This window comes from Photinus pyralis, unplaced genomic scaffold (assembly GCF_008802855.1).
Source record: "Photinus pyralis isolate 1611_PpyrPB1 unplaced genomic scaffold, Ppyr1.3 Ppyr1.4_LG6, whole genome shotgun sequence".
NCBI classification, from domain to species: domain Eukaryota; kingdom Metazoa; phylum Arthropoda; class Insecta; order Coleoptera; family Lampyridae; genus Photinus; species Photinus pyralis.
In genome coordinates this window covers 28,577,680-28,589,402 of record NW_022170663.1, presented here as the reverse complement: position 1 = coordinate 28,589,402, position 11,723 = coordinate 28,577,680, and the positions used below count along the sequence as shown (strand labels likewise).

Below are 11,723 nucleotides of genomic sequence, written 5' to 3'. Positions count from 1 at the left end.
TACGTATTTTTTGCGTTTACTTTACTGCAAAAAAACGGTAAGCTAAACGCTAACCTGACAACAAAATAATTGGTTCAATGAAAACCTGATAGTATTGATTCACAGAAATGAATAAATGTGTGTCATGGAGTAAAGCATATAGTACATACCTATTTACACTACACTGCAATTCACTGTTATTTAAACACCCTGACTGGCAAGTGTTTGCGCACAGTAATCAAGTTTGCATTTAAAAGAAACCAATTCGCCAATCATTATTTACAAATCCTTATGATAACAGTCATGATAGAATTACCATTAAGTGCAAGGATAAGAGAAATAATTATAATGAGTAAAAAGTTTGTTTTATTTCGATCATTTGCAGTACAAATTTTGCATACTTCGTTATATTCCTCTTTCAGGTACTTAAATTAACAAACCCTATTATCGTAGTACAATTCAAATCACAACAGCCAGTCCACAATTCTCATCTATTTCCTCCAAATATAAAAGTAGGTGTATGGAGATAAAATAGATGAAATTATAATAATAATAACAACAAATAGGTTAAAAACGGATGGCTATCAAATTAACTAAAAACTAAAATGATAATAGAATTATTTACGAGGTCGTACGAGATCTACTCAACACTACTATTTTCTGTGTATGGCACTGAAGGAAGACAAGAAGTAGATTATAAAAAATAACATTTCTTTTAAATACACCAGCACCGAAGCACTGTCCATAAACTCTCGTACGATAATAAGCTCAGTTCTTTCGTGCATACATAAAAAAAGTTTTAGTATGTTTCTAGTACAGATAGTTTTTACATATAGGTACCATAAAATTTATATACTGATTAACAACGAACAACGATTAAAATTCGTTTTCACTTATGATATAAATATAGCAATAATATAGTCTCTATCGAATTCATCTTGAAAAATACTTCTATACTTCTCTCAAAATATTGCTTTGCAAATACATAAAGAAAACGGAAAAAAATAAAATAACGAACACAGTCACTACGTCATTTGCTCCCGCCGAAGTGTTTATATAAGTTAACGCTCTTCCAATGGTGCTTGAGAATCCCTTTCCTGTGTCTAGGCGTTTGGAGAGTTAGTAGATTTTTTCGCTTTTCTTGACTAAGGACACACAGCTAGTTTTTGTGGAAAATCCAACTCGCAGCTACGATCTACCGTTGCTGTACTGAACGCCAGTGGAGACCTTTCCCTCCTGCAAATTTAACTAAATTTCAGATTGATTGACGGTATGTTGACAGGAATTGAAATGGAATCGATTGAAAAAGCGACATCCATTGTGCAACGTTTTTTTGCCTGTACAGAAATAGCGCTCGCGGATTTACGTCAAAATGTTGGTTGTATAATGAATTTTTGAAATTGTTGATGCCAAAAAATTCGAGTTCTGGCTTTAAATAGAAATTTATCGTTTTCAATAAGGGGTATTGCACATCGTGTGTTGTATCAGCGCTCTATTTTTAATACTGAATTGAGGAGTTCAAGGAGAAAATGGCGAAACATCTTAAATTCACTGAATAAATAAATTATTGTTTGTCTTAGCTTTGCAATCCGTGAGTACAAGTTATCATTATTATTGGAGTGATTGAGCCGAATTGCTGATATGAAATTATCATTAGTAAAATGCCCGCTTGTTAACAACTGGCATAGTCGCCAAAAATACGTTTACTTATACAATTAAAGCAGAAGAGGATTGTAGACTCAATGTGTTTTTCACTATTTTGTATTTGCCTCAGATATAAAGATACACTTAGATAAGATTAGCAAATATGACGCTTAACGTTACAGAAGAGCCACTCCTCCCAGAGGCAAAAAATGTTTCTCATGCCAGAGTGCCTTGTAATGAATGGATAAGCAAGGTCAAGATTGTAAGTTGACAAAGTCTGAAAACGCATCACGCAGAGATTAACGATAATGCAACTGGCTGTCATAACATTTGGAGCATGGCCTACAAGCCTACATCAAAAAGCATGTACTAATTTGCGATTCTACGCGAATGTTAGCGCGAAAATAAAATTTTTAGTAGGTCAAGAACGCATGCAGCACAACGTGCACTAGTGGATCACTAAAATGGGATTAAAAATGGTAAAATACTCACTAATAAAAACTGCCACCCCAGTGGTCGTCATAGTGTCCCAGACCATTCGATATGTAACCCATATTGTTTGAGGTAGGAAGGCATTGAAAGCAATAATTCGCGCCATAGTTGTTATCCCAGTATTGGCAACCTTTACAGTGAAACCGGACGGCGATTTCCAACTTTTGTCCAATCGTTAACGTATTCGCGTACAATAAAAATTTGAAGGTGTCAGAAAACCCATCGCACGAATTCTGCACGTAGCTGGCCTGCAGCTCGGAGAAAGTCTTCCACGCATCCAAACTGTATCGTATGTGCACAGACTTGTGGTAGTCTAAATTTCTTACTCTAACAATTCCATGTATACATAAATCGATGGGGTCGCTCACGACGGCGTTTTCGAGGCACACGTTCTTCTCACGAACCTTATCCAGAAAGTTGGGCTGACTGCCGGGCTGTTGGAATAGGGGGAGGAGGATTTTTTCGGTTTTTCTGCTCGCACTTAAGTTTAGCTTGTTATTGGATCCGGTTGGGGAGGAGTCCGACGTGGAGAGGCTTAGGTCGGCGTCAATTAGATCGTCGTACGCGGATGTTGGTATTTTAGGTATTTCGTCCAGGAACGTTCTCACGTCGGCGAGATCCAAGCCCAAAACGTCGGCGAAACGCACGATCTTCTTCCGGCCCGGTGTGCCGGGCGGCGTCTTGCCAGTCTTGAGCGATGAGCACCGTCTCACTCTCGGTATTTTCTCATCTTTATCCGTGTCTTCATCACTTTTCACTTCGAGAAAGGACTTTCTTTCCGGTTCCGACACATTTTCACAGTCTTCCGGTTTCGGCTGCTGTTCGACGTCGTTTGAAATGGAGTCTTGGCAAGTACCGTTAATCTCTAATGAGGAATAGTCTTCATCTCTAAGGCTTAATGTGGCTTCATCATCACTAAAACTACTAAGCGCCCCAGTTATTTCTGTCGTGGCGGGTGATTCGTACAGTGAGTCTTCAGGTGGTGGAGATTCGTGATTGTGGATTTCTTCGGATGTTGAGCATCCGTTTAGGTAACCATTTGTGTTTTTTGGAGGGACTACTTCAGATTCAGTGTCGTAGTATGGACCGTCGCTTGAATCGCTATCGTGAGTATTGAGCAGGATGGGGCCCGCAAACGAAAACTTTGAGACTCCATTTTTATGTGGTCGTAGTTTTAGATTGTCCTTATTGTTGATGAGGGTCATCAGTTCTGATTCGGTGAGTTCTTCTTCTGGACTTCCTGGTGTTTCGAGTAGACTGAATTTGAAATATAGATCTGGGTCGGACGCATGGCGGGGTTGGTGAGATACGGCTAGGGGTGCTTCGTGCGCACCTAACCAACTGCTTTCGTCGGCGGAGCTGCTGCAGTCTTGGTTACCAAGGGACCTCAGACGAGAGTGTAGGTGGCGGGCGAAGGTTTCTGCTCTGTTGCGGCACGACATCGGTAAAAGGGAGGATAGTCCACACTTGTCCCTTTCAGTAGTCGACATAGGGATGGCGCCCCTAAAATGGGAAATCTGAAATTAACAAATTGCAGAAAGTTAAAACCAGATCATCATTGGGCAAGTTTGTACAAAGAAAGAGTTCAAATGTGTTGCATACCTCATGCATCATGTTTCTCGGGCGAAATGTTGCTCGCTTAGTAGCCGTTCTGGGTTTGGACGAACTTTTAAACAGTAATTAGCGTGCTTGTGCGAACGTGATTTTGATAAGTGCCGTTTAAAAAAGAAAATTTATTGAATTCAATAGTCACACCAATCAGACATCTGTTTAAAGTCTACGTCTTTTAATTTAAAGTTCAAGTGATCGTGGCACACAGACGGCCGTAATTTTTAAATAGCACACGCGATATCTATGGCGAACGGAGCACTACTAAACGTGGCGAGTTTGCTATTCATTTATCTGTCCCTTTATCTCGAAGCTCAGCGGTATTTAAGATATACGTTCGGGACTTTTTTGATAACACCAATTTCCCGAGACGTACACGGCACACCGCAGAATGCAAAGCACCGACTGACCTGGTGCTTCAATTCGACTTTTGCGCAACTGCCACTACACTTTTTTGAGTGCCAGTAAATATTTTTCTGAGCGGCGCGGCGCGCGATTTCCAGTCTAGGTGCAGCTAATCGTAGAGAAGAGGAAGTTGCACACGTGCATTTAAGTGCCACCTTAAATTAGAACGGTATTTATAGGTGCCCTTTTTTTCAGCTAGGTCATTCGTCTCTAAATTCCCATAATTTATAATAAAAGCAAACATCAATCACTATCTGAATAAGGTTTCCTTCGATGACCCATAAAGAATGGCCGTCTTAAAATAGCGGAACTAGACGGAATCATGCACGGACAACGTGCCCATACTGAAAAATCTCTGGGTATCCTTCGCGAAGAGTGTGCACTCCCAATATCTCGACAGACAGTCTTATCTTAAGGTTTCCCAACTGATAGGTACTAGGTCAAAGCCCTCGATCGAAATTTATTTATAGTCACGCGGCAGATTCACCTACGCACAAATCTTCGACGCGTCAAAAATAAACTTTTTTGAAGAAGCCCACTTTCGCCCCAAAAGGTTGTATTAATAGGATCGTGAAATAATCGAAGCAACGCAAGCTCGTAGATTATTTTATTATAAAATCACGCGGTGATCACGAGTAGTTCACTCGCGTAAGGAGTCGGATAAAGTCAATTGCCAAACAAGATAGTCGAGAACGTTACGATTCAAATTCAAAATTCAGAAGGTAAATGTAAATTTCACTAATTATACTTTCAGATGAATTGCTAATATTTACCGGCGCCATTTTTGCAACAATCTTGACCTTACTTACTATTCCCATAGCACGGCTCAAACTTCCTAGCAACGCGAATCTACAATCCGCGAATCACCCTCTCAATTCAAATTTAAAAAAATATTGACTTACCAATAAGAAAAATGCCGGTCAACCGGTTACAGCTATAAATTAACATTAATACAAATTTTAATAATATTCTAAAGGACTAACTCGACTACAGTAGGTGCTATGAACTTGAAATCTGAGTGTATCACTGAAAGGTTATGCCTCAATATGCCGCGTTTATCTATCCGTCCATCTTCCTTTCGGTTATATTTCATAACTCGCGATAATTGATCTACTGCCCACCTTCGACAGCCAAACGATTATAGTAGTTCCTCCAATGATGCTTAATTTTAGAACTACACTCAGTTTTTTTTCCCTAAGGTTAATACAATTTTAGCGAACTGGTTCTATAAATAAATGATGGAACGCCCATTAAACTTTTACCGTCCATAATTTTCGTAATGAATTTTTTTAAATCAATAACCCCTTCCAGAATGAAACTGTATGACAGAGAAGTGGGTCATTTTCGTGTTTACCTCGACGTCAATGAACGAACCTTGAGTAAATTAGATATGGAAATGACGCACCTATGGAACTAACAATTAGAATAATTTAAATTTTCGCTAGCTCTTTAGAAATCGATAACTGATCAGTGATCATGCAAATGGTCAGCCGTTTCCAAGCGCCAGGTTCTATGAGTGCCCTGCTACGGTAAGGTCTTAGACTTTGGAATCCTGAAGAGTGGGCAATAAAGCAACAACTCAGCTCACCAGGTCAAAGTTCATTAAAGGTCCGTCAAGGTCTCAAGGGATTCCACTGCTAAAGAACCGCGTAAGAGTTATCAATTTGATAGTACCTAATACTACTGTGCTCTAAAAACAATTACCTACTTTAGTTTGATTTGTGAATTTAAGTTATGTTTAGATAGAAAAAAAGAAAAAAAACAGGACAAGGTCAATGATTCTAAAAATACAATGAGCGAAATGTTTGAAAAATGTTCCCTAAAAAAGTTGAAAGTAGATTGTTTACAACGTTTTTTGGAAGAACCATATCAGGTTTGGTATCATTTAAATATACCATGCACGTCTTAACTTGTAAATTATTCAAATTTTCATAGCGAATTATCATTTCAATGTCACATACATACTTGAAGAATGAAGTTGCAAGTTAAATTAACAAATTAAACACGGTTTTTTGACATATAGAAGAACGCCTTTAAAAGAGACCCAATTTAGGATTTTGATTTGATCTTCTGTATATTATCTCAACACCCTAGGTCATTGATCTTGGAGTTTCCTTTACTTTACTGGATTTTTTCTCTCACCATCAACGTTTAGGACACATACCTATGTATCTAGGCTACTTGATCGAATCCTGGGACCAGAGATGAACGATGAGGCTTACGCGGATGGTAAGACCTTCGAAGAGCATTTAGAAAATTTACAGGAAGCCTCCGGAAAAGTGGTCTGCAACTGCAAGAAAAGAAATGAAATACCTGGGACACCTCATCTACCGAAATGGTATACAACTGGACCCACAGAAGATAGAAGCGGTTGTAGGTATGGAAGCTCCCAAAAATTTCCGGGGTGTCGGAAGATTGCTAGGCATGATCTCTTGGTATAGGAAATTTATTTCGAGGTATGCTCAGATTGCAGAACCGTTGAAGAAATTACCGAAAAAGGGTTGGGGAAATATGCAACAAGCAGCATTTAACTGTTTGAAAGAGGCATTAACCTCCGCTCCTATATTAACTTTGTAAAAAAATATTGTCATCTCATTGCACTGTACTGTGTCTAAGCAACAAAGGTCTACGATTGGCTGATACCCTCAACATTACCTGGGGTGAAAGTAGCGGACGTTACATTTGGCGCCCGAACGGGGATTTTCTGGACTAGAGTACCTAGCAAGGGAACCGGTTTGGTGTATACGATTATTTAAAAAAAATCGGCACTCCCCTTGTTTTTGCAGCATCCTAAAGAGTTTAAGTAAATTACACAAACAGCAAGAACAGTGCAAATCTGGTTTTTCACCAAGATATAACTGTAGCTCTTCCTTACACAAAAAATTGACTGAAAAAGTGAAAGTTTTATAAGGTGTTCAAAAATCAACATTTTCTGCTTTTACTTTAACCTGCTCGACTTCACTGTTCCTCATCGACGATGTTTGTCTAAACTTTACTTCTTATACATGTCCAACGAAGATCTACGTTTTGTTGGATTTACATGTGGTAAAAAATAAAGACCTGAACACTAACAGATCAAACCAACGACATGTATTTCACAAATTTCTAAATCGGGCAAATCTCTAAGAAGTCCTAAAAAACAAGACAATGTAAGCAACCCGTTAGCGATGTTGATGGTTTCACAGAAGCAGCGGTTCGCAATTCCATCTACGACATGATCCAACACAGTAAGTTAGAACACTCGTTAAATAATTAAATTGATGTTTGTGTAGATATTGTAAGCAGTTACGCTTCAAGCGCTTTTGCAAGTTCTAAAAGAAAAAAACGAATTTAAAGGGTCCAAAAGTTCCTTAAGAAATGTTGTTGCGAATATTGGTCTCTGCTATCAAAAAGATAATCCAAGACCCAATATTGCACCACCAAGGGTCCCATTTTTTAGATGCGTATGTAAAAAATATGCAACTTGAGACTGGACGTCAATGTGTCTTTTTAGATGAAACGTGGATATTTGAAAATGGAACAATACGAGTATGTCAGTAATGGCAAGACTACAGTGCAAAAACGTACGAAAAATTAAACCCGAAGGATTATTAATTATTAACCAGAGCAATATCATCATATAACTATTTAAGATCCGTGGTTTTACATGCCGGAAACATGAATGATTTTATTACGGAAGCAGGGACATCTTGTGGCTCGTCAGTGTTTTTTTCAAACACTAGCTCGCCATAAAAAATATCACTTTAGCTCTTTATAATATAGCATATGCTATTGTTTACGTAGGTAGATACAATTAATACACTTGACAGATCAACCGTGGATCCAGAAAGAAAGTTCGGGGAAGGTAGCGTAGGTGGACGGTTGAGCTTCCCAGGGGTGCCCCCTTTCTCGGGAAAATTTTGAAATTAGTGTGAAAATCGCGAGTTTTAAGACAATTTTCTATAGACTGTGACCCTTCTACAGTAAAAAGTCTACCCTGAAATTGGAAAACTGCAAACGACGTAACTACATAAAAAAACAGTAAAGCATTCAAGTATACGTACCTCTAAAATACAACAAATTCTGAGAAAACTTGGGAACATCTGTCCCACAAGACAATAATAAAGGTCTAAAACAATGTTTTAGAATGTTTCTTTATTTTTTCCGTAAGCCCAGGAGGGGGGGGGGGGAGATTGCCCTTACCTATGCGCATTTGAGGTTGTTTAAGCTAGACCTACACTACTAATGACCAATGACCACTAAATTCGCATGTAATTACTGCAAAATATTCAAAATAACAAAAGATTTAAATCAATTTCATGATACTGTGGCGACCTTATCAGAAAATTGTCGAGGCGCCATCAACTCGATAAACGATTAGTCACCGACGATAAGGACCATTCTTTTTGTGAAATACGATCTGTTTTCTAGGTCTTTCTAGATTTATTGTTAGCTATATTACGTTTAGTTAGTATTAACATCGATATCGAAGTGATAAGATCACGCCAGTTCATTGGAAGACGTTGCCATGCGTCATGAGGCAACCTTTTCATCAAGATACTTATGTTAATGTTAAGAATACTAATGAATGGAGAGACGAGAAGCCCCATGCAGTTCTTCCTATCAGAATTGTAGAACAGCACCTTGTAGGACCTTACATGCTGCCACCACGAATCCCCACGGATCAAAATTTAACATTCTTGCAAGAAGAGTCTGCATAGTATCTGAACGAACTACCGCTGGAATTGCGTAATCCCCTCTAGTATCAACATGATGGCGCACTTCCTCACTGACCCCCTGAGATCACCTAAACTTTACTTTCCCTATTTAATGGATCGGAAGAGACAGTTTAGTAGCTGACCACCGAGATCGCCCGATCTTGAACCATTCTATGGGGGCGTCTTAACAACTTTGTGTATGGCGGGAATAGAACCATTGGATCAGTTGAAAAACTGGTTGCTCATTGGCAGCTTCAGAAGCTTCTTCTCAGAAATACATATGGGGGACACCAATCTTGCGCAACATTTTTGTTCTTTAACTCATAATATGCAGCAAATTTCTTGTCATTTTCGTTGACTAACCAAAAATTGCAATGCCATTTTTTTTATTTCAAACACTAATTTCAGATTCGCAATTTTGATGTTAAAACACCGCCAGACTCCAAATTTGATCAAGATCAGAAATCTTGAGGTAACCATTTTAATTTTTTTTATAAAATCGCAAAGCTCATATCTAAAAACCTATTCAAAGACGTTTCTAAAACAGTTATGGTTCTCAAATTAAAGAAACGCAAATTTCACCACTCTTTTTTGAGACTCCCAAACGAATCAGATTGTCTTTGGTTTATTTGAATATAATATTTGGTTTCATCTTCCCATGTTACACCCTTATTTCGTGTGAGCATTTGTTCATTATCTTCTCTCGTCTCAGCGATGGTTTCGGTCTAAGTTATTTTGAAATTTTGTTACGACGACAAAACAAGGGCGCACCAAAAATGACCTTCCGACGAAGGAAAAGTGAAACCTAATAGCGAAAATTCCGGGAAAAGGGTGACCAAACGAGACTTTCCACGTTGTTTTATGGACGTCTGCGTTACTAAATTCGCAAAGCCGTTCTACAGATCAAAACTGCTCCATTCGTTGAACTATTTAGTGCACTAAGAAGAGGACACGTCGCTAGTGTACGCCACCACCACCACCCGCCGTAAAAACTTCAAACCCATCCACATCTGGAGATTCCAAGAAGACGCGTTGTCCATTTTGTAGAAATATAGGCCACACAAGGTAAGTGTGCTGCAAAATAACGCGCCAGGAAGCAACTGCCAAGTCACCAACACCAAAGTCACAATGACACAAGACGTGAAACTGCCACTCAGCTGACACCAGAGGTCATTCTTGGTAATTGTCCGGTATGCCGACCTCCAACCGAAGCGTTCGAAACTACAACCTTCTGCACGGCCAGTCTGGAAACCAGACGCCTCGCCACCTCGTGTGTATCGGTGTCGGTAGTACCCTCGGATGCGCCGTCGTAGACAGAGAAGCAAAACAAAGTCTCGCAGGGATCCCGTTGTACAGGGTAGCTGAAGATGTGTGCTACACTTCTAACGAAGGGAAGGCATGTCTTCTACGTGTGGCAACACGTAGAAGTCTGCTTAGATAAGACCCTCGGTGGGTATCCGTGCAGTATCAGCAACTCTTCGGACCAGATCCCAAACCCTATCGAAGAAAACCCCGCCGTGCCATATCTCCGGTACAGCCGTCGTCCGTTTTGCGAGACGCAACAGGGAGAGAAAGTGTAGGGATTGTTCCAGAGCGAGTTCAAGGCCCATCAAGTCGCCGTCAAGTCGATAAAGATTAGTCACCGGCGATAATGAATGCGAATATGACTCATTATTTTCATAAAACATGATATGCTGATTCGTGTGCTAAATAAACCTAATTGTTATAAATTCATCTGTCTAAATTTGTCATAATTTCATTTTGTTGTTTTCTGTTCACTTTGTGCTAATTTTCATCATACAAACATTGTGCTATTAGACTTTAGAGTTTGAAAGCTATTAAAATTTCTGCTGTGCGTTATGGTTTCCTACTTTCATTGGGATTGTCTCCCTCCACCACTCTGATATTTTTAAATTTTAATTATTGTCTCCTAAAGGTGTGCCGGACGGTTTCAAACGTACTTCTCTATTTTGCATTGCGATCCTGTAGGATATATTACAACTTTTTATTTATTGCACAACCTTTAAATGTGAATAACTCGAAATATGGGTTGGAAGAGGGTAAGAAAATGGAGCATTGGAACTATCTGCACGTTTTGCTGAGAATTTCCCCGAGGACTAGATCATTTGGTATGATATAACGTACGGTCTTAATGTGTGCTAGGCCGCCTTTAAGTGTTTACTTCCAAAGGCCTCCTCTCTGCTAATTATTTATCAAATAAATAAAACATCAATAACTTTTACCCAAAGCAAGCATTTTTCCAAACAAAATTGTTTTTTTAGTACCCGATTCTCGGTAAAAAATTTGTGTGAAGTTTCCAACATAACGGCAACAAAAATAAATAATTTTTGAAAATTTGAAAAAAAATCTTGAAAAATTGATCAATAATGCTACAAAATGTATAGTTCTGAAATTTGTTGTAATAAACCAGCTTCAACTTTTTGAACTGGTAAAAATTCCAGTCTGACCGAATTTACAAATATTTTATGACCACAAAAATAAATTGAAAATGAACGTTGCGCAACATTGCTGGCAAATGGCCCAAAACCGAAGGATTCTTATCAGACCTATGACCTATTTTTAGAAATAAGCGACGGTAATGGCATATATACATAAACACTATACAAATTAAAGCCAAATCCAAGATTCAATGGCCTCAAGGACGGTGAAAAGCGCAAAATGTTTGTTAAAAGGCTATTAATAGTGGCCCCTTAGGCTTAGGTAACCAAAAATAGAAACAATAAGAGGGATGTTGCTGTTTTCGAGCGTGGACGTTTCCATGCATCTGGTAGGCCAGCCGCTTCCCATCGAAATTCCAGACACTAACATCGGGGACATACTGGAAAAATACTTTAATGAAATACCTATGTGACTGAGACAAGTTACGTGAAACTTTGT

At 38.9% G+C, this 11,723-nt stretch overlaps 1 protein-coding gene and 1 long non-coding RNA gene across 15 annotated transcripts in view; one reads left to right on the top strand and one right to left on the bottom strand.

Moving 5' to 3' along the window:
• Nucleotides 1–327: 327 nt before the first annotated feature.
• The window catches only part of LOC116173400 (glycogen-binding subunit 76A-like), a 170,698-nt gene continuing 159,302 nt past the window's right edge, over nucleotides 328–11,723 (bottom strand). For 6 of the 14 annotated variants that reach the window (XM_031490849.1, XM_031490856.1, XM_031490851.1 and 3 more), the window contains 2 exons: nucleotides 2,116–3,632; nucleotides 328–1,227 (listed from right to left, as the gene is read on the bottom strand). In XM_031490849.1, the coding sequence (XP_031346709.1) occupies nucleotides 1,224–1,227; nucleotides 2,116–3,632 (1,521 nt within the window). In that variant the 3' untranslated portion in view covers nucleotides 328–1,223. Of the gene's footprint in view, nucleotides 1,228–2,115; nucleotides 3,633–3,717; nucleotides 4,203–5,030; nucleotides 5,152–11,723 lie in introns of those variants that run through there. The other 8 variants (XM_031490858.1, XM_031490859.1, XM_031490845.1 and 5 more) reach the window with 5 other exon arrangements.
• On the top strand, nucleotides 7,280–8,001 carry LOC116173403. Its single transcript, XR_004145934.1, has 3 exons — nucleotides 7,280–7,355; nucleotides 7,401–7,571; nucleotides 7,622–8,001. It is a non-coding gene; the product is annotated as an uncharacterized LOC116173403 (long non-coding RNA).